Source organism: Erythrolamprus reginae, chromosome 5, assembly GCF_031021105.1.
Source record: "Erythrolamprus reginae isolate rEryReg1 chromosome 5, rEryReg1.hap1, whole genome shotgun sequence".
In the NCBI taxonomy this organism is placed as follows: Eukaryota; Metazoa; Chordata; class Lepidosauria; order Squamata; family Dipsadidae; genus Erythrolamprus; species Erythrolamprus reginae.
The window spans coordinates 66796869-66820556 of NC_091954.1; the positions used below are offsets into that span (position 1 = coordinate 66796869).

The 23688-nt window shown below is 40.2% G+C and overlaps 1 protein-coding gene across 7 annotated transcripts in view; it reads right to left on the bottom strand.

The window, feature by feature from the left end:
- LDB1 (LIM domain binding 1) overlaps positions 1-23688 on the bottom strand; it is a 97248-nt gene that overhangs the window by 10851 nt on the left and 62709 nt on the right. For 4 of the 7 annotated variants that reach the window (XM_070752917.1, XM_070752918.1, XM_070752921.1 and 1 more), the window contains exons 2-8: positions 19125-19227; positions 15091-15135; positions 7592-7667; positions 5500-5602; positions 3117-3289; positions 670-792; positions 296-379 (exon numbers count right to left, since the gene is read on the bottom strand). In XM_070752917.1, coding sequence (XP_070609018.1) covers positions 296-379; positions 670-792; positions 3117-3289; positions 5500-5602; positions 7592-7667; positions 15091-15135; positions 19125-19227 — 707 coding nt within the window. Of the gene's footprint in view, positions 1-295; positions 380-657; positions 793-3116; positions 3290-5499; positions 5603-7591; positions 7668-15090; positions 15136-19124; positions 19228-23688 lie in introns of all 7 variants that reach the window. The other 3 variants (XM_070752916.1, XM_070752915.1, XM_070752919.1) reach the window with 1 other exon arrangement.

A 23688-nucleotide genomic window follows, 5' to 3' on the forward strand; every position in this document is an offset into this window, starting at 1 on the left:
AATAATCATCTAAAGCACAGAAGCACGTATATTCTCACAAACACTAAACAGTCAACAACAACAACAAATCTTATAGTAGCCTTTAAAAATAGTGTAAAATATTAAATTTATGGAGAGGGGCGGCATACAAATCTAATTAATAATAATAATAATAATAATAATAATAATAATAACAACAACAACAACAATAATAAATTATTGTCCAAATGACATTTTTAATTCTGTTACTGTCCAAAGGAGGAAATACCAAGGAATGTATTTTTTAGTTTCATAGGTGCTGAAGAAAAATACTTACTCGGAGGTAGTTGAGTGTGGAGTTTGAAAGTCCACATCGAGTAATATTTTTGGACAACTGGTCCAACATCTGGGGATCTTGAGCCTGGAGAGAAAATGTTACAAGCAGAAATAAAATAGTTAAACAAAAATATGTTTCCTCAACACATAACGTGTACAGTGGAGCACTGGAAGATTAATCTTCTACAATGATACAGTATATTTGGATACCATAATAGAAATTGAAGTTTGAAATTTTCAAAAAACAATGGTGCAGCAGAAAAACCATCAACACTATCAATAGGCACAAAGCAAGCAAAACAACTTGTCAAGACTCACTTTCAGAAACAGTGAAACCCAGTCTAAACAGAGGCTACTACTAACCTCTGAACTTACATGCATAGCAAGGATGCTACGGGGAATAAGTTCCCGATGCTGCCGGACACTGAAGTGCCATGTCTTTATCCTCATCATGTCATCAAACATGAATTCCAAGTAGAGGCGGCCCTCCACAGATACCTGGATGAGCAGAATGCAAAGGACAATGAGATTCAAGTGAGTATTCCCTAAGTAATTATTTGAACGCTTGTATATAAAGTCTTTGAGCCATACAATAGAATCAAATTCTGGATCATTTTTAAAATTATAGCATCCCTCTACTCAACTTATATCCCCAGAGTCATACTATTTTATTAGACCACACTGAAATTCTTTATTGAATATCTGACATTCTATTAGACTTTCCCAGCAGTCATATACTTTTCTTTTCATATGTAACCTCCCGTTACATTACCTCCTGATTTCTCACTTTGCTTTCTAAAACATGAAATATAGAAGCTATTATACCGTAATTTCAGACTATATCCCTAAAAAGAATTATTGCTTTATCTGACAGAAAAATTCCTTTTCTGTTTTTTAGCTTGAGGTTCCTCAGATTGGGTCAACTAGCCTGGGGATTCCCAGGGACTAGTGAAATATTGAGATGGCCACTCATTAATTAATATCTCCCTTGCACCTAATTTCTTTTTTATTCTGTTTTTAGCTCTATAGCTTTTTATATTTGCATTCATATTATTAGTAATATTAGTTTTGTAGATTTTGTTTTTAATTTTGTTGTATACTACCCAGAACCACTTGACTGTGAGATGGGCAACTATATAAATTCATTTAATGAATAAATAATTTCAAATGTTATATAATTAACTAGCTAACTAATTTAACTTTCTTCAGCTTTCTATAAAGGAGGATTACTGGTTTAGAAGCCTTAAAAATCCTCCAAAATCTCTAACCATTAAAGAGCAACTGCATCTGGATCAAATAAATAACAAAATTTTATTTTGCCCTTTTAGAAATTTTATGAATAAGAAATTCCTGCTCTGTCAATAAAAACTGATAGCAGAAAAGGCCTGCTGTCTAGGATCCACCAAATGAATTAAACTCAACAGCCCTCTCTGCTGAATGTGGTGGGACGAGCAGATGTAATGAGCCCATCATTATATTATAATGAACTTGAATATCCTTTTCTCATTAACCAATAGATAATTTCACTAACTGATATGAAATTAATTTCCTGTTCTCTTCAAATGAGGGTAACATAATAATGATTTGCAAAAACAAAATTTGCTTTGACTCAGCGAATATTAGGCAGAAGTTGGTTGCCCCAAAGGTGCTTTTCCAAAAGGCAAGTGGGGTTTCTTGTTTTTTTTCCCTTGAAAATATTTCTCTTCTCATGCAAAAGCTTCTTTAGTTCTAACTGAATAGTGGGGAACAGAAGGAGTTATATTGTTTGGAGTCATCTGGTTCTTAGCCGTCAGCAAAGAATGACTGCAAAGAATATAAATTCACCATGCCTTGTTTTGCAGCACTTGGTTTTTAAAATGTAATTTCCAGGCCCCATTTTTCTACTTCTTAAAAAAAAATTGCTATACCTGCCTATCCCATTTGTAAATAATGCTGAATTTAAATTACATTTAAACATGTGCTATATGCAATTGTATTTTTATTAATTCTTTTAGAATAAAAATATATTTAAAAATACATTGTGACATAATGTTGTTCTAATTCTATTTGTAGCTATTTATTTGTTTGTTTGTTTGTTTGTTTGTTTGTTTGTTTATTAGATTTGTATGCCACCCCTCTCCGAAGACTCGGGGCGGCAAACAACAATAAAAAAGACAAGCATACCATGTATAAATTCTATAAGCCTAGGGGGGGAAGGGAAGGTTTCAATTCCCCCATGCCTGACGACAGAGGTGGGTTTTAAGGAGCCTTTCGCAAGGAGGGTGAGGGCAACTCTGATATCTGGGCGGAGTTGGTTCCAGAGAGTCGGGGCTGCCACAGAGAAGGCTCTTCCCCTGGATCCCGCCAGACGACATTGTTTAGTCGACGGGACCCGGAGAAGGCCAACTCTGTGGGACCTAACTGGTCCCTGGGATTCGTGCGGCAGAAGGCAGTCCCGGAGATATTCTGGTCCGATTACATGAAGGGCTTTATAGGTCATAACCAACACTTTGAATTGTGACCGGAAACTGATTGGCGACCAATGCAGACTGCGGAGTGTTGGAATAACATGGGCATATTTGGGGAAGCCCATGATTGCTCTCGCAGCTGCATTCTGCACAATCTGAAGTTTCCAAACACTTTTCAAAGGTAGCCCCATGTAGAGAGCGTTACAGTAGTCGAGCCTCGAGTTGATGAGGGCATGAGTGACTGTGAGCAGTGAGTCCCTCTTTCCAAGCAGAGGATCTCTTTACAAGAATACGTGAAGAATGTTGAAGACTGTAATTATACACAAGTACCTCTTGGTAAGCCCTGGGGACAGGGAAACACCATTGCACTCTCACCTGGGTGAACATGGGCTTGCCATGTTGAGTGACCATAGTACATTGATCACAATCAAGTGAAACAAAGTTGTTATGGAAGGATTCCTTTGGGTGCTTCAGAACATAATACAGCTCAGTAGCGCCCCCCTCAAAGATACTGCGGAAGTAGCGAGGAATTAGGGTACGGCCGATTGCTAGACACCAAGAAGAAAAGGTTGATAAAAATTAAATTACTTGTCATTCTCTGTAGTATACATTCATGACTAGCATTGGCAAAAGCATTTTTTTGGAGATTATGAACAATGAATGGAACTGACAACAGGCCAAGACCCAAGTACCGAATATACTGCTCAGATATGATGTTTTTGTTGATCGTTCCTTGATGCTGTCAAGGTCCCTACCCATCTTAATTATATTTCTTTTAGATTCCTCTATGTAAAAAGTATGGGGAGTACCACAGAACTATCTTGAAAAGAACCTTATTTTCAACAGTGCTTCTGGACCTATCTGGTGTCATCATCTTGTAGCATCTTTCAAGAATTTCAGATAGGGTTTTTCCTAGCCCTAACTACTGTATAGATGTCAGGACTAAACTTGAGATGTCTGCATGCGATGTATGTAATCTACTCTTCAACTATGCTTCTTCCACAGTAACACAACAGCCTTAAGTTGTTCTAAACAGATATAATTTATTTTTTCACCTTAAAATAATCTATCTATCTATCTATCTATCTATCTATCTATCTATCTATCTATCTATCTATCTATCTATCTATTGGATTTGTATGCCGCCCCTCTCCATAGACTCGGGGTGGCTAACAACAGTAATAAAACAACATATAACAATCCAATATTAAAACAGTTAAAAACCCTTATTATAAAACCAAACATACATACAGACATACCATGCATAAAATTGTAGAGGCCTAGAGGGAAAGAGTATCTCAGTTCCCCCATGCCTGGCGGCAAAGGTGGGTTTTAAGAAGCTTACGAAAGGCAAGGAGGGTGGGGGCAATCCTAATCTCTGGGGGGAGCTGGTTCCAGAGGGCCAGGGCCACCATAGAGAAGGCTCTTACCCTGGGTCCTGCCAAGCGACATTGTTTAGTTCTGTGGGACCTAACTGGTCACTGGGATTCGTGCAGCAGAAGGCGGACCCTGAGATAATCTGGTCCGTTGCCATGAAGGGCTTTATAGGTCATAATCAACACTTTGAATTGTGACTGGAACTGATCAGCAACCAATGCAGACTGCGGAGTGTTGGTGTAACATGGGCATATTTGGAAAAGCCCATGATTGCTCTCGCAGCTGCATTTTGCACGACCTGCACGGATTTACTTTCTAGAACATGACAAGTAGAAGGAATCAATGCATGCGTGACTCTAAGTCCAGAAATCTGTCAATGTCTTAGTACTGTAATATTTTATTCAAAGTTTAATATTCTGAAATAGGAACAATATCCATTTGCTGATATATTTAATGGTTTTTCCGAACACCCTAAGCATCCTTTTAATGTCACTTCTAACATTTTGGAAGAAATAACAAAGGAAAATCTTATTAGATACTGATTTTTAGAAGTGGAGAGTAAAGAAAAAAATGTGAAGCCTAATATAAAATGGACTTCCAGCAGTGTTGTGATTAATGATATACAGTATAATTTTTATGTAATACAAATCCCCTTAGAATAACAAAAATATACAAATAAGTGGGTGGAACAAGTCATTTTCAACAAAAATCATTCCTGAAATTCATTTATCCAACCAAAGAAAAATGTATTCTAACTGAGAACTTCATGGTAATTTGCAAAAAATATCTAATGGGGAGCACAACTCTTATACAAGATGATAAATGCTAAATGTTTGCTGGGAATATAATCTGAAGACATTTTCATGATCATGTGACCAGCAAAGTGCACAGAATGCTGTTACCTTCCCATCAAAGTAGTGTCTATTTTATCTACTTGTATTTGCATGCTTTTGAACTCCTAGGCTCGCAGAAGCTGGGGCAAGAACAGGAGCTCATCCTGTCAAACGACACTTGGGTCTTGAACTGCCAGTCTTCCACTCAAGAAGCTCAGTATCTTTAGCGCTAGACTTCCATTAGAATAGAATAGAATAGAATTACTTAGTCTAAAACCCACTTTCTTAATTTCTGGATTTAATGTTCAGAATTTTTCTAAATATTCCCTTTTGTGATGGGCTATGAAGACAAAGAGGCATTTGATGCAGCTACAGCAAATGTATACTAGATTCCAAAATGATAAAGACGATAGAAGCTGTTCCCTTAGGATTTACTCCAGGATGTGGCTAAGTAGATAACTATTTGCATCTGCGGCTTTATACATGAAAGTTTTATGAAGTAAGACCATAGTAAATAGCGAATAGAGATAGAACTCTACGTGACTCACTGTATCTCTTTGGTCCATCTTCCAGACAGAAGGTGATCGTTAACATGGCATCATCCTCAAAAAACTCAGTGGTGAAGGCATCCCACCAGAGATTGTCACATTCCTGTAGGCACAGAGAAGAACAAATACAAAACAGAGGTGGTATTAACGAATGACATATTTGTCCAAATCGGTGGAATTCAACCTGTTCTATATAGGGGAGCGTTGCATATAAATTATTAAATTCAGAATTTGGGAGCACTTCTGGATCTATTCTTGTCACTTCAGAAGCAAGTGGCCACTGGGGCCATTTTTTTTTTACCAACTTAGTCTGGTCCTCTACTTATGCTATTAGACATAACTACCTTCAGTACAGTAACCCATCTACTAGTCACGTCTTCTTTAGATTTATTTATTTATTGATTGAATTTGTATGCCGCCCCTCTCCGTGGACTCGGGGCGGCTAACAACAGTGATAAAAACAGCATGTAACAATCCAATATTAAAACAACTAAAAAACCCTTATTTATAAAACATTTCTTTGGCCATGTCCCACCTAAGCATCTCTAAAATCCTGACCCCCCCCCCATGACATATAATTCTTATTATTCTAAAAGTGAAGTACTCACGCGGAGGAAGACAAAAATGCCATTAACTAGGTTCCAATTGCCCCCATTAAAAATGAAATTGCCTCCCTCTGGGGTATGGCCCCCACATTGGGAACCAGGGGTTTAGACCTTTCAATCAATACAACATGTTGAGACAGGAGTACCGAATGGAATTTGATCATATAAACACACAAAGCTGTTTTTTCAATTTGCTTCCAGTTTCAAGTTGAAGTGTAGGTATCTTATAAAAGGTTTCGCAGTTTGGAATAAGACTATGTGAAAGAGGCTTCTTTCCATATTTTCTTATCAGTACCTTAAAATGATATCTGGAGGGTCTGCTCCAAATGCCTTCTCGCTGAGGTACATCAAGTAATTAATTGGGAGGGGTTCTTTCCCATGGTGACCCTTAAACTTTGAAATGTCTTCCTCTAATGAGATATGCATGGTGCCATCCTTATTTGCCTCTTCAGTGATAGGCAAAAATATTTTTATTCTCCTAGGACTTTTACTCATTCTTAGTTTGGCTGTCATTTTAAATTTATTTATTGCTTCATTTTATTTCTACTGTTGTTTCTGTCATTTATCTTGCTGAGTTTATTTTATATTTTTCTAAAGTGTATTTTATAAAACATTTAACATACATGCTTATTAACTTTACTTTTTGTTTTAATTATTAATGTAATTTTAAATTATAAACTGTTTTGAGACATCTATTAATGGCAAATGATACAGAAAAAATTAAAATCAGTTCTCAAAGGTTAAAAAACAACCAGGACTGATTAAATATTTATTTATTTATTTATTTATTATTTAGATTTGTATGCCGCCCCTCTCCGAAGACTCGGGGCGGCTCACAACAGAATAGAACAAATCATAAATAATCAGAAAACTTTAGAATTTATACAAGATTTAAAAGAACCCCATAAACTAACAGACGCACACACAAACATACCATGCATAAATTAAACATGCCCGGGGGAGGTGTTTCAGTTCCCCCATGCCTGACGGCAGAGGTGGGTTTTAAGGAGTTTACGGAAGGCAGGGAGAGTAGGGGCAGTTCTAATCTCTGGGGGGAGTTGGTTCCAGAGAGTCGGTGCCGCCACAGAGAAGGCTCTTCCCCTGGGGCCCGCCAACCGACATTGTTTAGTTGACGGGACCCGGAAAAGGCCCACTCTGTGGGACCTAATTGGTCGCTGGGATTCGTGTGGCAGTAGGCGGTCTCGGAGATATTCTGGTCCAGTGCCATGAAGGGCTTTAAAGGTCATAACCAACACTTTGAATTGTGACCGGAAATTGATCGGCAGCCAATGCAGACTGCGGAGTGATGGTGAAACATGGGCATACCTGGGTAAGCCCATGACTGCTCTCGCAGCTGCATTCTGCACAATCTGAAGTAGCCACAGTCTTTTTCTCTCTTGTGTAATCATAACAGCTATATGTACTGTATTCCTCCAAAGCTTTTCCCTTTCTTCTAATTCAGTCATCCAGAAGCCACATTAACATACCTCTGTCCAGTTTTGCAGCCGCTTATTGAGCTCAAATATTCTGTAGTCAGTCTGGTTTCCATATGGTGTGTGTCTCCTGTCAAACAACCATAACAATTACCTAACAAAAAAGTCACTTATCCAAGAAACCTGAATGTGCAAAATGTTTTATTATTTGTCATCGTAATCTCAAACCATATTTTTATGAAACATTTTGTCTTATTTGAATTTTAAAAATTAAATACAACTTTTAAGTGGTTCTTATGTGCAGCTCTGCTGAAAAATAATTTTAAAAATATTATTAGGCCGTTGGACCTGGAAATAAACTAGATACAGTGGTACCTCGTCTTACGAACGCCTCTTCTAATGAACTTTTCGAGATACGAACCCGGTGTTTAAAAAATTTTTGCCTCTTCTTCCAAACTATTTTCACCTTATGAACCGATTCCCTTCATTTTTGCCGGCGCTGCTTTGAATCCCAGTGAGGGGAGCCTCAGGGAAATCCCAGCAGCGCAAGAACGAGCACTTCAGCTGGCAATGGAAGTCCAGATGTGGGGATTCCCAGCGGCGCAAGGCAAAATGGGTGAGTTTTAGGATTGCACGCATTATTCGCTTTTACATTGATTCCTATGGGAAACATTGTTTCATCTTACGAACTTTTCTACTTACGAACCTCGTCACGGAACGAATTAAGTTCATAAGACGAGGTACCACTGTACTTACCTATAAGAGCAGTTCTTTCAGAGGTCATCTATGAATTCACTCACTTAGGTTGTGCACCTTCATAGAACCTACAAGAGCTTACAGGATCATTTTGAGGGACTACACTGAACCCCTTTAGTTCCTAACAATAACACAGTGGGATACAGAAACCGCCAAATCACCTCAGAGTTAACGAGGTAAAAGGACATAATGGGCGAATTAATAGTTGACCAATCAAAGCAAAGCAATCACAAATAAGTACCCATTCTTCTTCATCATGGTCCTTGTGATTCAGAAAGACTGCTGATTAGCAAGCTTGTCACTAGGAGTAGTGACTAAGATGCCGAGGGGAGAGCTCTCTAAAGACTGCATCCTTTTAGAAGCAAAAATCCACTCTATAATAAGGGGGAGAAACTGAGACTATGCACTGGTCCAGCAAAGCTTTGAGAAATCTATTACAGTAAGCCCTCACCTATCGCTGGTGTTACGTTCCAGACCCGGCCGCGATAGGTGAAATCCGCGATGGGGAATTTATCGACTGATAGTACTTATTTAAGTATTTATATTGTAATTGTTTGGTAAGTTTTCATTGTTTTAAGTGTTTATAAACCCTTCCCACACAGTATTTATTTTAGATACAGTATTTAAATACAGTACTGTATTTACAATTTTAGATATATTTTATTTGAAAAACCTGCCGATCGAGTTCCGCGGGCTGTTTAAATCTGCCGATCGACTTCCTCAGAAACCCGCGAACCAGCAAAGATCCGAGAATGATTTTTCTCATTAATATTTCTTGAAAACCCGCAATGAAGTGAAGCCGCAGTAGGTGAAGCGCGATATAGCGAGGGACTACTGTAATGGCAAATCAAACACAGCTTTCCTGTCTCAGAGCAAGGGTTCTGGTCTTGCTGTTGAGGAAAAGCATGGCAGCTCATAATAATCCTTTACGGTTACGACGACCCATTTGAGGAGAAAGCCTACAAGCCCTTAGAAGGCCAAACAAAAGGGTGCCATAGAAGTCCAGGTGAAAGATAAAAAGTGCAACAGACATCCAATGAATGGAGCGATGTTTCTAGGGGCATTAGAGGGTGGGGGAGAAGGAGGCACAATTATGTCAAGGTGAAAAACAGAAACTGATGGTGAACCTATGGCACACATGGCCCTCTCTGTGGGCATGTGTCTCATCACCAGTTGCTCTTCTGGTTTACAGTGCGCATATGCACATAGGCCAGTTGGTCTTTGCAGATGCTGGAGCACTGGAAGCCTGAAAACCAGCTAGCCGGCGCTCACATGTGCATTGTCCAGCTGTCTTCAGGTTTCTGGCACTCTCACACCTACACATTTGTGTGCGCACACACACATGTTCTGGTTTGGGCACACAGTGCCAAAAAGGTTCACCGTCACTGATCTAGGCAATATTTACTCTATGCAAAAAATAGAGGGAAGTTTCTTTGTAGGGTGCAATTTTTTATCTTGATGAGCTGATGCCATAGCTACAGTCACAAGAAAACAGTCACATTCCAGGGTGGAACAAGAGGGGGAGCAAGAGTTATACTACATTCCTATTCAAGGACATTTAATGGAGTTACCACAGCTCCAGGCAGCACTTATGTAGTTTGTAGAACAAAACACTGAAGTTGGTTGTCATATGAAGAATGCAAGCTGCCATGTGAAGAGCTGAGGGCTTTTGTTGTTAAAGAAAGGCTCTTATGCATGCATGTTTGAAACATACAGAGCCATGGTAATGATATCAAGGCAATTTCTCTGACAACATAATCATTGCCCTTGTAAATTGAATGAACTATGAGGGAAGAAGAAAACTTTTTTATAACTGATCTGAAGACCAAGAGGATGAGAAGGAGAAGCACTGGGCAAGATAACTTTGCACAGGAGTATGTAACAGCCATCTACTTAAGAGAATGGACCAATAACTTGCAGATTAAAAGGAAGCCAAACTCCATCAACTTAGCAAATATTTTCAGGGCCATAAAAGGGCAAACAACAGTATATAATTTTATCCACAGATTTCATTTACTACAAAATGGTATTAAATTAACAATAGTAAGAACTCTACACAAACATTAAAATAAACATCCTGCAGTCAATAAAAATAGATCATGTTTTACTTTGTAGGAGGAGGGACTTGATAAATATTCTAAAATAAAGAATAAAGAAGTCTAAGTCTACTATCCTTCTTAATAATGTAAAATAGTTGGACATGAGTGTGGAAATATTTTTCATTGGAGAAGTATTTCCAACTGCTTATTTTTGCAGGAAATGTCTGACACCATTTATTCGTCTGAAGTGGTGTAGTGTTTCCTGCCTAAGCAAGGGGTTAGACTAAAAGATCTCCAAGATCCCTTCCAACTCTGTTACTCTATTTCTATACCCATTCCATTGCTCTGGAAATGGGAGGGCAGTTTGGTGTGGAGCTGTATGAAAGTTTAGTATTGAAAAACACATATTAACAGTTACAGAACTCACATTATTTGGAAAATAGTGAAATTGACAGTTCCAGTATCGGACAAGAGGGACTGGTCATAGACTACTTATTACCTACTATGTAATACTACTTAACCAAGTTATTTTTAGACAAAACAAGAATAGAACTATAAAAGATAATAAACAGAAATGAAAAATGGTCACTATAGACAGCTTGCCGGATTAGTCTTATTGATGAATAGACAATATCCCATCAAATGGATGGTCTTCATTCCTAATCTTAATCTCCAGTAAGAGACTAATGGAAGAGCAGCAGGAATGATAATGCAAAGTAAGGAAAGATAACTATGATCTTTGACTAGAGTATCAACTGTAGTAACAAAGTCTGTTTGAAAATGCTGGAAATAGATAAGAAAGCAAATATTGGCTGGCTTAAATCAGGAGTCCCGTCAATAAGACAGAAGCATCAGAATAAGGACTGATGAAACAGTAGTATTTTTTGACCAATTTGTATATCAGTTTCTCTACTGTCTAAGAAAACTACTAAAACTGAAGGCCAAGAGATGTGTGATCGTACCACTATAGAAACAGAAGTCTTCTAACCAAAGAGGTTCAACTTACACATTGAGTAACAAAGTAGAAAGAGATATCAGAGGATGTTCTGGAAGCATAATGGTCTGGTTAAAAAAGATCACCAGATTGAGAGAAGTTTATTTTGCAGAATTTGATGCCCAGAATTAGAGCGTACAAGCTTTTATCCCACTTTTTTTCTCATGCTCGGAGCAACACTTTTAGAAACCTTTAAGTCCTCTTGGAAGAGGCAAAGGAACCACCCAGCCAATTCTGGGACATAATGAAATGCTTCAGATGATGAAACTTTAATAACATTAAAGTTTGCTGTCCTTAGAGCTTGCTTTGAAAGAAAGATTCAGCCAACATGAGAAATAATTGCAGTAAAATTACTGTATACATCCATAGTCCACTGAGCAAAAAAATAGCATAATTTATGCCCATCAAGAAGAGGAAGTTTATTCCCACATGACCTTTATGGTTGCAGGCTTGAAATCCATGACACAGGTCAAAAATAACTTTATATTGTTCCAGGATAGTTGAAAGGATGACTACAGGCAATCCACACTTATCAGCTTATTACCACATTTCTGCTGTGGTTCACTTAATAACTCACAGTAGTTAAGCGAAACATCGTATGATTGTAATTTGCAATTTAATTGCAATTTTATTGCTGGCTTTGACTCTGCAAAGTGGCGGTCATAAGACTGTAGGACACTGTAACTCTCACAAATGTCTGCAGGTTGTGAAGTGCCTGAATCTCAATCACATGATCAAAAAAGTTGCTGCAGCGACATACCGCAAGGACAAGTTGTAAAGTTACTTTTTCAGCAGCATCATAACATCGAACGATGCTAAACAGGGCAGTTAAGAGAGAATTACCTAAGACATTTTTAAATGAACTAAGGCAGTACAGCACAAGTTGCATTAGCAATTAGGTGTGGGCAGGAGAGGGCTCTCACTGAACATGTTTGTAGGCTCTAGGAACTTTTAAATGGGACTCTGTACACAAGTGCATTCTCTCATCACTAGGACATCATGGACTAGGCCAGTGATGGTGAACCTTTTTGTCCTCATGTATCAAAAGCGCAGAACAAGGTGTGTGTGTGTGCCCACGCTCATTTATTTGTTTATTTATTTATTTATTTATTTATTTGTTTGTTTATTTATTTATTTATTCATTCAGTTAGTTAGTTAGTCCAATACACAATACATATAGAAGAGAATAGACATGTAGTAATATGTTGTAGTTAGCTCTGGCCCTGCTCCTGCCCCAAGGACTGTGGATGTGGAGGAGACATCCACATGCTGCAGGCCTGTTTTGCCCCCGGTGGAATCTGATGATGAAGGCTCCTCTGACCAAGAAGACATGAGTGACAGGGAGGAGGAGAGTGTGGCAGACAGCTCAGAAGGAGATCAATTATCTAGCTCCTCCTTGGATTCAGAACAAGAGTTAATGATACAGCCACGCATGAGGAGAGCGATGCATAGGCAACAACAACTGAGAGATTATTATCAAAGAAAATGAGGCCACCTGTGGTTGGGTGGGGCTGTGGTAATTAGTGAGGCTGCTATAAATAGCAGCCTGTGGGTTTGGCCATTGTGGAGGATTATCTGATCGTTGTGTTTCCTGCCTGCTTTGATGCATTTGACCTTTGTGTGCTGATTTTTCCCCGCTTTGAAACTAAACCGGAGCAAAGTGTGTTTCACTTTGTGAAAGAAGAAGGACTGTGAATTGCCTCACAGCTGCAAGCTAAGTATCACAGAACTGATAAAGGACTTGTACAAATTACTAGTTTGTTTGGAGACGAGTGCTCTTTGCTATACCAAAAGAGCGCTTGGTTTAAGTGAATTTTCATTATTAAGAACATTGTTTTGAATTTTCAAACGTGTGCGTGTCTAAAATTTGTACCTGGGAATTTTTGGGAGGATTCTACCAGAGAGCCCGACAGAACAATATATATAAAGAAAATATATAAAAATAGAGGAGAAGATATATGAAAGCAAGAAAATATATAAGATATATGAGATAAAGGAAAGACAATTGGACAGGGGACGAAAGGCACACTAGTGCTCTTATGTACGCCCCTTACTGACCTCTTAGGAACCTGGAGAGGTCAATCGTGGATAGTCTAAGGGAGAAATGTTGGGGGTTAGGGGTTGACACTACTGAGTCAGGTAATGAGTTCCACGCTTCGACAACTCGATTGTTAAAGTCATATTTTTTACAGTCAGGTTTAGAGCGGTTAATATTAAGTTTGAATCTGTTGCGTGCTCTTGTGTTGTTGCGGTTGAAGCTGAAGTAGTCATTGACAGGTAGGACGTTGCAGCATATGATCTTGTGGGCAATACTTAGATCGTGTTTTAGGCGTCGTAGTTCTAAGCTTTCTAGACCCAGGATTGTTAGTCTATTTTCGTAGGGTATTCTGTTTCGAGTGGAGGAGTGAAGGGCTCTTCTGGTGAAGTATCTTTGGACGTTTTCAAGGCCCCTCTCATGTATTCACATGTGAGCCCTCGACACCCCGTTTCGGGCCTAGCAGACCTCCCTGAAGCCTCCTGGGCTTTTTTAAAAAAGGGGGGGAGCCGTTCCTCTCCCCCCCCCCCCCCCCCAATGTGCATGCCTATTCTGTTACAGGTGTTATGTCGGCCTTGTATGCAGCTTTATTCCTCTCTAGCATTTTTCTTTATTGTTCAGTGATGCATTTCCTGCCTGTATAGGATTTACCTCTATCTTCTGCTTCTGCGAGGCACTTCCTGTTGTATACAGTTATATTCTCCATAGCTTGTATAGTGTTTTAGCTGCATTTTGATTAAGCAACAGTGCTGCGGAGACCCAAAAATCAGCTTAACGACCGTTTGAAGTTACCATGAGCTTGAAAAAAGTTACAGTTCTAGATGTAATGACTGCTAGAAGTCATATGGCAATTGGCTTACTTTTACAACTGCTTGCAGTGTATCTGGAAGCAATTACACGAGTTAGAAAGTTATGGAATTTTAATAGTCTGGCAAATTGACTTTTTGGAAGGACCCAACTTTAAAAATTGGAGAAAGATGGTGATTTTAAAAATTGGATGGAAGTGGGTATATTAACTTTATCTAATAAATGAAGATGAATTTTTAACATATTTTGTGTTAAGAGGTAAGTATCTATCAGGCATAGCCCAATGTCTTTTATACAGACTACAGTACAGAATAAAGTAATGGTTCAAATGTAATGTATACACTTGAATATTTGCATTAGACTAGTATATTTAGAATTATAACTGTTTATTGTTGTAACACCATATAATATGTTTCCTTTGTCATATTTCTTTCATTTTTGTTAACACACTTTTCTTTTTTCCCCTTCTCTTTTGACAATATATGTTTCCCTGTCATTATTATTTGTGGGGTTTTTTCCCTTTTTGTTATTAATTAAAATGAAATAAATAAATAAGATATTATTTGCATTTATTTCTTAAAAATAAGAAAATTATAATCAAGAAATCATTTTAATCACACTTGAAATATAATGATTTAGCTGTACTCTGGTTAGCATTACCCTGTTTCCCCTAAAATAAGACATAATTTAATAAGACATAATTTCTTTAATTCCCCTGATAATAAGCCCAATCGGGCTTTTGGGTGCATGGCAATAAGGCCAAGCGCTTATTTCAAGGTTCAAAAGAAATATAACATAGGGTCTTATTTTCGAGGAAACACAGTATAAGAAGTTTTTTCAATTTTATCTCCCCTCTCTAGCATGACCAATACATTTGGAGGGCATTAAGTTGAACAAGGATACAGACTTTATTGTATCTTACCCAATTCCTGGTTCCAGGTATGTTGGTGGATACATAGGAGTTGGTCTGTGAAGAAATAAGCCCATACAAGTTTATTCAAAACCCCATCAAATCATTTCATTACAAAGCAGACCAATAACTTTGTCCCACTTCAGATTTTATTTCTTAGCTTCCACTCCTCCAGTGACTTCAGAGTTAATAATGTTATTATTATGGGGTATTATTATGATCACCACAACTTATAACACACTGAGTGCGGTAGATAATTCACACAATACTCAAATGTGTACATCAGGCTGGATGAAGGCTATTTAAGCTAGAACCCCAATTAAATATCAGTTTGACTATTTATTACTGGCAAAGTTCACAAACAAAAGTTCACGCAACAAAGTTCACACAAATAAAGAATCATTGATATACAGTAAAAATACAAGGTTATCTGGAAAGTAAGGTTACAAGGCATGTAGCTCTTGCATGGAATGTTCACGGGAGAAGTTGGTATTACTATCATGTAGCGGGAAGCCAGCGGAAGAGAATCAGCAGTGCCAGTGGTCAGTGGATCATCGACTGGTGTTTCCCTCCAAGTGCAAAGTGTAATACGCTACCTAAGGGCATGAAACACTGCTGCGATAGGTGCCCAAGATGCTTACTGAAGCACACAAAATCAACAGTCAGTGCCGTCCGAGAATTTATTGACCATTTCGAGATTGAAGCAAGGCTTTTCTCAACTGTATAGCAACAATTGAGATTGTTATCACCATTTTCCAGAGAGCAAACCTCAATCAATGCAGGGGTGCCATACCCATTCTCCTTCAGCCAAAAATTTCAAAACTCAGCAATCAGCGAGAAAAATCTTGGGCACTCGTCGCGCACAAATCTTGGGTACCCATCGCAAATGGTCAAGAAATTCTCGGCAGCACTGACTGTTGATTTTATGCATGACTTCTTCAGCGGTGCAGATAGGGCATGTTTCAGTTATGTTAATCAACTCAGTCCCCAATCACCTGACCGAGATTTAACTCATTGCTTGGACTCTCGCAGCATCACACAGGAGAAAAGAGAAGCAATCACATAAACGGTTCCTGTTTTGTTTAAAAATACAGTGTTCCCTCGATTTTCGCGGGGGATGCGTTCCGAACCGCCAGCGAAAGTTGAATTTCCGCGAAGTAGAGATGCGGAAGTAAACACACTATTTTTGGCTATGAACAGTATCACAAGCCTTCCCTTAACACTTTAAACCCCTAAATTACAATTTCCCATTCCATTAGCAACCATTTAGATCATTACTCACCATGTTTATTTATTAAAGTTTATTAAAAAATAATTTATTAAAGTCGGATGAAAGTTTGGCGATGACATATGACATCATCGGGCAGGAAAAACCGTGGTACAGTGATCCCCCGGTTATTGCGTCCCCAACCATTGCGAACAGGGTAATTTGCGAATTTTGAACCCGGAAGTCAAAATACCATCTACGCATGCGTGCCCTTTTTTCTATGGGCACGCATGCGTAGATGGCGCCGGGCAGATCAGCTGCTGGGCGGCTTCCCTGGGTCTTCCCCCTCTTGCTGGTGGGAGGGCGAAGCCCCCCCCAGCACCCGCTCGCCCGCCCTTCGCCCGGCCACCCGCTCACCCACCCGCTCGCCCTTCGCCCTTCGCCCGGCCGGCTCCAATCGTTTTAAAGCAGGCGCGCCGTTCTCCGCTGACTTCTAAAGCGGGGAAGTTCGCTAGGAGTCAGCGGAGAACGGCGCGCGTTTTAAAGCAGGTGCGCCGTTCTCCGCTGACTTCTAAAGCGGGGAAGTTCGCTAGGAGTCAGCGGAGAACGGCGCGCATTTTAAAGCAGGCGCGCGTTTTAAAGCAGGCGCGCCGTTCTCCGCTGACTTCTAAAGCGGGGAAGTTCGCTAGGAGTCAGCGGAGAACGTCGCGCCTGCTTTAAAACGATCGGAGCTTTCCAATGAGTCCCGAAGACAAACGTCAAACTTCCGCGTTTGTCTTCGGGACTCATTGGAAAGCCGCGCCGGTGTTTTAAAACGTCGCCGCCGACATGAGGGGCTTGCTAGCACCCCCCCAAACCCGGGTTGGGGGTTCGGGGGGTGCTAGCGAGCCCCCCATGTCGGCGGCGACGTTTTAAAACACCCGCGCCGCCCCCAATCTTCGGCTCCTCGCTAGCGCTGTGGAAGTTAAAAACACCATCTGCACATGCGCAGATGGTGTTTTTACTTCCGCAGCGCTATTTCGCGAAAACCCACTCGTTGCGGGGGGTCCTGGAACGGAACCCTCGCAACGAGCGGGGGATCACTGTATAGGGAAAAAACCCGCAAAGTATTTTTTAATTAATATTTTTGAAAAACTGTGCTATAGACTTTTTGTGACGTTCGAACCCGCGAAAATCGAGGGAACACTGTATACCCACAGCTTGATAAATTCTTCAGAAGGGAGGACATTTTTTTCATTTTATTCATCAATTCTTGCTCTAAACCACACCAAAGGGAAACTGCAACCCTTCCTCAGAAGACTAAGCCAGGAGAAACTGGTTTTCCAAGCCTTATGAATCTGACCATTCCTATTCCATGGAGATGTCCCTGCTTGGCAAGGAGTTTAATAGCAAGTTTTGTCTGATAAGCTGCTTGGCAGTTATGATTCTTACACTTCCTTTTGCTTTTTTAAAAATGCAGGCAGTTCTTGTGGCCTACAACATATTCAGGTTGTTAACTCTGCTATAAGAACTGTGGATCTCTGTCCAAAATTCCTGTAAGAAAGTTTGCTCTATTTTAACACTCGGGTTCCTCATCATTGAAGAGCAGTATGTTATAGTTTTCCTTTCCCCCTAGGCTGTTACAAGTTATGCACAAGTTGTGTGTGTATGTTTGGTTTTTTATAATAAGGGTTTTTTAGTTGTTTTTATTAATTGGATTGTTCATGTTGTTTTACCACTGTTTTTAGCCGCCCCAAGTCTGCGGAGAGGGGCAGCATACAAATCCAATAAATAATAATTATTATTATTATTATTGAATAAGTAGACTCATTTTCCAACAATAACACATTAACTGACCTGGAACTTCCTACCACTTGAAAAACGTTGCTCCAGAGTGATACTTAAAACTGTGCTCCTAAGAACACTAGCATGCCAGGAGATTATAAATAATCACAAGTTTATTATCAGCACAAAATAGTATCATCAGTGTCTCTGCATGATTAATAGTGTTGGCCTGTCCTCTTTCCAATCAAGAATGGATCTTGGGGGGGGACGGGGGACGACCTGCTTTGCATCCTGGATAGAATTTTTTTCCCAGGGCTTTCCTCTAATTTTAACTTCAAACACAAATCAAGCACACTTTGTTCAGTTGAAAAAATGTAAGAATATAAATTAAATATGAATATAGGAGGTAATGTTTTGATTTTGATTCAACATGGAAAGAAAACAGTATCCTTACAATTTTATTTCCTGTATCCCTTCCAAAGTAATCAATGTTGGGATGCTTTCCAAATTACACTAATTAGGCTGACAGGGACTGTTTAGCTGGGCAGAGAGTTTGCAGAGCACATCCAGGTTGGCTAAAAGATACATACGGCTCATTAATGACTTTTGTCGGATGTCAGAATCCATTTCTTTCATCTCTTCTAATCTGGAATTTAAAGACCCTTCACTGGCTAGCTAGCTATTTATTCATTCATTCATTCATTCATTCATTCATTCATTCATTCATTCATTCAATTTTTATGCCGCCCTTCTCCTTAGACTCAGGGCGACTTACAACATGTTAGCAATAACACTTTTTTAACAGAGCTAGGCTATTGCCCCCACAATCCGGGTCCTCATTTTACCCACCTCGGAAGGATGGAAGGCTGAGTCAACCTTGAGCCGGTGATGAGATTTGAACCGCTGACCTACAGATCTACAGTCAGCTTCAGTGGCCTGCAGTTCAGCACTCTACCTCCTGCGCCACCCCGGCTCAATTCTATAAGGCTATAAAGGTGATGCCTCACAGCTGAATAGGAAAAGCAGGTTTTGATCAAGAACACCCTAATTTTGGATTATAGAGCTTTTCACTTACCCCACATCTCGATCCAGCATAGTGCCTGAGTGAAAGGGGGTGAAGGCGTTGCCGTTTGGGGGCTCCTTCGGAGAGTACAGCTTGAATGACTTAGAGGAACAGCCTGGGGGAGGGAAAAAGGCCAGAGATTAATGAATGCAGCTTAGAAAAAAACCTAACATTTGTGGAATATCATTATGACATTACAGGCACTTTAAGACTCATCTTGCAGTGCACTAGGTCTGTTTCACATCTTCCAGTTCCTAATAGAAGTGGTTAACTCTCTAAAGTGGCCCACCGCTGTCATTTCAAATGGCTATGTATCAGTACTAGAGAAAAATCTAATATTTTTTTTTGAATAAACTTTATTAAATTTTTCATAAAATGACAAAACCAACAAACATACATTTAACATAAATTTGGGGTTGCAATTTCCCCACTTATTCTAGAAGTTACATTTCCATACAGAAAAAAGAATACCTTGTTAATAATTTAAATCAACTTATTTCTTTAAATGAAAAGAAGAAATTCTGTTTAATCTTATATATATATATAAAAAGCCTTCATTTATAAACTAATTAAAACACAAAAATTTAAATCATACATTCTTCTACATTTCTCACGTAAGTTTTACTTTTACTTCTTTTTCTTATTTATCCATATACTGTATACACTTTATTCCATATCACATAAAATTCAGATTCTTCTTGGTCTTTTAATAATTCCTTTAAATATTAGATTTTTCTTTTAACCGAAAGAAAAAAAAAATCTAATATTTAAAATACTTCCTTTAAATATTAGATTTTTTTTCCCTTCGGTTAAAAGAAAAATCTAATATTTAAAGGAAGTATTTTCCTTTACAGCCTTGATAATTCTTATAGGAATTTTAACTATTATCTACAATTAATAAGCAGCATTATTTTTCTACTCAGCCAACCCTGCTGTACATAAAGGATTTTGATTTTTGTTAAGACGGCACAACTCAAAAATTGTAATATATCACAGACTTCAAATCAATGAAATCAACTAACAGAACTAAGCAAACGATTAGCGTAATGTAGGATAATATTTGTGGCCTTATACACCAGTTTCTGTGTGAAGTTGGTGTATACATTCACAATTACCAGAATAATGTCTTCTGGAACATTATTAAGAGACATTAGTTTCCTCAAAAAACACACACACAAAAAAACCCCTGAAGAACTAGAAATAAATGATGACAAGGATTCAATACATAAATTATGACAAGGGTTTAAAACAAATGAGTGTTTCAGAATTATAAGTTTCTTTATTTCAGATACCACATTGATGCATATACAAGAAGGGTAGCATAGAACCTTTTGGTGATCTTAGTGGGACATAAAAATTGCAGCTTTTAGTACTCAATGTTGGAAAACTTTCTCATATGTATAATCCACTTTGTACATATGTTACTATACTCTTAATTACAGTAATTACTCTAATTACTGACGCCTGGGTCCTCAACACCATTCGACTTGGCCTCAAACGTGAGTTCAATTCCCCACCCCACCCCTCTCTTTCTTCAATGTTCTGTCTCCAGAAAGTCTCAAAAGAGATATCTGATGAACCTGGAGAATCAATAATAATAATAATAATAATAATAATAATAATAATAATAATAATAATAATTTATTAGATTTGTATGCCGCCCCTCTCCGAAGACTCGGGGCGGCTCACAACAAGCGATAAAACAATATTGTACAGGCACAAATCTAATATTAAGAAAAAACTAAAAAACCCTATCAATTAAAAACCAAACAGCACATACATACCAAACATAAATTATAATAAGCTTGGGGGAAAGGTGTCTCAAATCCCCCATGCCTGGCGGTATAGATGGGTCTTAAGTAGTTTACGGAAGACGAGGAGGGTGGGAGCAGTTCTAATCTCCGGGGGGAGTTGATTCCAGAGGGCCGGGGCCGCCACAGAGAAGGCTCTTCCCCTGGGGCCCGCCAGACGACATTGTTTAGTCGACGGGACCCGGAGAAGGCCAACTCTGTGGGACCTTATCGGCCGCTGGGATTCGTGCGGTAGTAGGCGGTTCCGGAGATATTCTGGTCCAATGCCATGTAGGGCTTTAAAGGTCATGACCAACACTTTGAATTGTGACCGGAAACTGATCGGCAGCCAATGCAAGCCACGGAGTGTTGTAGAAACGTGGGCGAATCTAGGAAGCCCCACGATAGCTCTCGCGGCTGCGTTCTGCACGATCTGAAGTAACTTTTACAAATAACTTTTACAAATCCAGGCCATCGAACTGGTTCCTGAGGGCCAACAAGGCCTTGGGTTTTATTCCATTCTTTTCCTCATACCCAAGAATTCGAGGGGGAAGGGGGAGGATTTTGGTTTTGAAGAAACTCAACCGCCATGTGACTTATTGGCATTTTAAAATGCAGTCTCTGCAAACCATTTTGGGTTGCATTTGTGCCAGGACAGGCGAGACAGTATTTGGAGTTTGGTGGGTCAGGTTCGTTCACTCCGTTCTGTACCACTGGACACATTGTTTTGCCTTCTGGGCAAGATGCTGTCACATATCACCATAGTTCTATGGGCTCGCCTTCACACCAGGTCACTGCAGTCGTTCCTGTTACTACATCAAAGGGCGGGCAGGGCGCATTCTAAATGATTGGTCCATCTACCGCTGCTGGTTCTCAGGTCGCTGGCCTGGTGGACCTCTGACACCCTAGCTGCTGGGTGCATTTTTAAGGAACCCCCAGGTTGACGATCACCACGGATGCCAGTTTGTTCAGCTCAGAAGGTCACCTGCAGGATGAGTGGATGATCCAGGGCAGGTGGTTGCCAGAGGCAGCCTGCAACAGCATCAACTGGCTGGAACTGTAAGCTATTCGTCTGGTGTTGTGGCATTTGCAGGTGGAGGTTCGAGACCACCACGCGCTGATCCTGACAGACAATGTGGCAGCAAAGGCCTATGTGAACCAGCAGGGGGGTGTACTCATTCACGACTTTTGATGAGTGAGGTGGAGGCACTGGGCAGTGACCAATGTTTTGTCCATCAAGGTGAAGCACATCTCTGGAAAGCTGAACCTCCAGGTGGACTGGTTGAGCAAGAGCATTGTCGATCAGTCCAAATGGCGTCTACATCCAGAGTTGTTCGAGAAGATGTGCCATCAGTTCAACAGGCTGGTGGTGGACGTGTTTGCTTGGCCACCCAAAGCTCAACTTCAGAGGCTCTTCTCCGGGTTCCCAGAGGCCAGAGCAGAACAGGTCAATGCCCTTTGCACTCTCTGGCCTCCGGGGCTTCTCTATGCCTTCCTCTCTTCCTCTTCTTCACAGATCCAGAAGGTGATATAGGAATATGTGGAGCTTCTCCTCATTGCCCCACACTGGCCCAGATGCGGAACTGGTCAGCCCCTCGGTAGCCACTCCATGGAGGATTCCAGACAACAGGATCGCTCTGAGCCAGGGGGCTGTGGTGCATCCAGATCCACAATGGCTGCAAATGACCATTGGGCACTTGAGCGGGATCCTGAGAAGGGAGTTCCTGCCTGGTGATGTGATTGACACCATCCAAGCATCTAGGCATCCTTCTACCACCATGTCAACTTCAAAAAAGTGCATGGGGACTGAGGTAAATGTTATTGAAACATAACTGCACGAATCCCAGCGACCAGTTAGGTCCCACGGAGTGGGTCTTCTCCGGGTCCCGTCAACTAAACAATGTCGCTTGGCGGGACCCAGGGGAAGAGCCTTCTCTGTGGCGGCCCCGGCCCTCTGGAACCAACTCCCCCCAGAGATTAGAATTGCTCCCACCCTCCTCACCTTTCGTAAGCTTCTTAAAACCCACCTCTGCCGCCAGGCATGGGGGAACTGAGATACTCTTTCCCCCTAGGCCTTTACAATTTTATGCATGGTCTGTCTGTATGTATGTTTGGTTTTACAATAAGGGTTTTTAACTGTTTTAATATTGGATTGTCATATGCTGTTTACTACTGTTGTTAGCCGCCCCGAGTCTACGGAGAGGGGAGGCATACAAATCCAATAAAATCAAAAATCAAATCAAAATCAGTAACAAAAACAATTGGTGGATTATCAGAGGTGAAATTCAGAAGGTTCTGCAGAACCAGTAGCAGAAATTTGAGTAGTTTGGAGAACTGACAAATACGACCTCTGGCTGCCCCAGAGTGGAGTGGGAATAGAGATTTTGCAATATCCTTCCCAAAGGAGTGTGGAGGGAATGGGGATTTTGCAATATCCTTCCCCTGCCATGCCCGCCAAACCACGCCCACAGAACCGATAAGCAAAAAAATTGAAATTCACCCCTGTGGATTATCCTTTAAAACCGTGGTTACCAACCAGTGGTCCGTGGACCACTGGTGGTCAGTGAGAAAATTTTGGTGGTCCGCAGAAAAATTATTTGCATTATTTAGATTGTACTAAATTAGGGGTCCTCAAACTACAATCCCTGGTCCAGCTACATGCAATGAACATTTGTGTTGCTACAAAGAATTTCTCCCTTCGGGGTCTTTTTGTGTAGGTCAGAGGGTGGCAGAAATTTTGACTTGAGATCTGCTTTGGCCTCCGGATGTGGGGCTTTGGGCAAAGG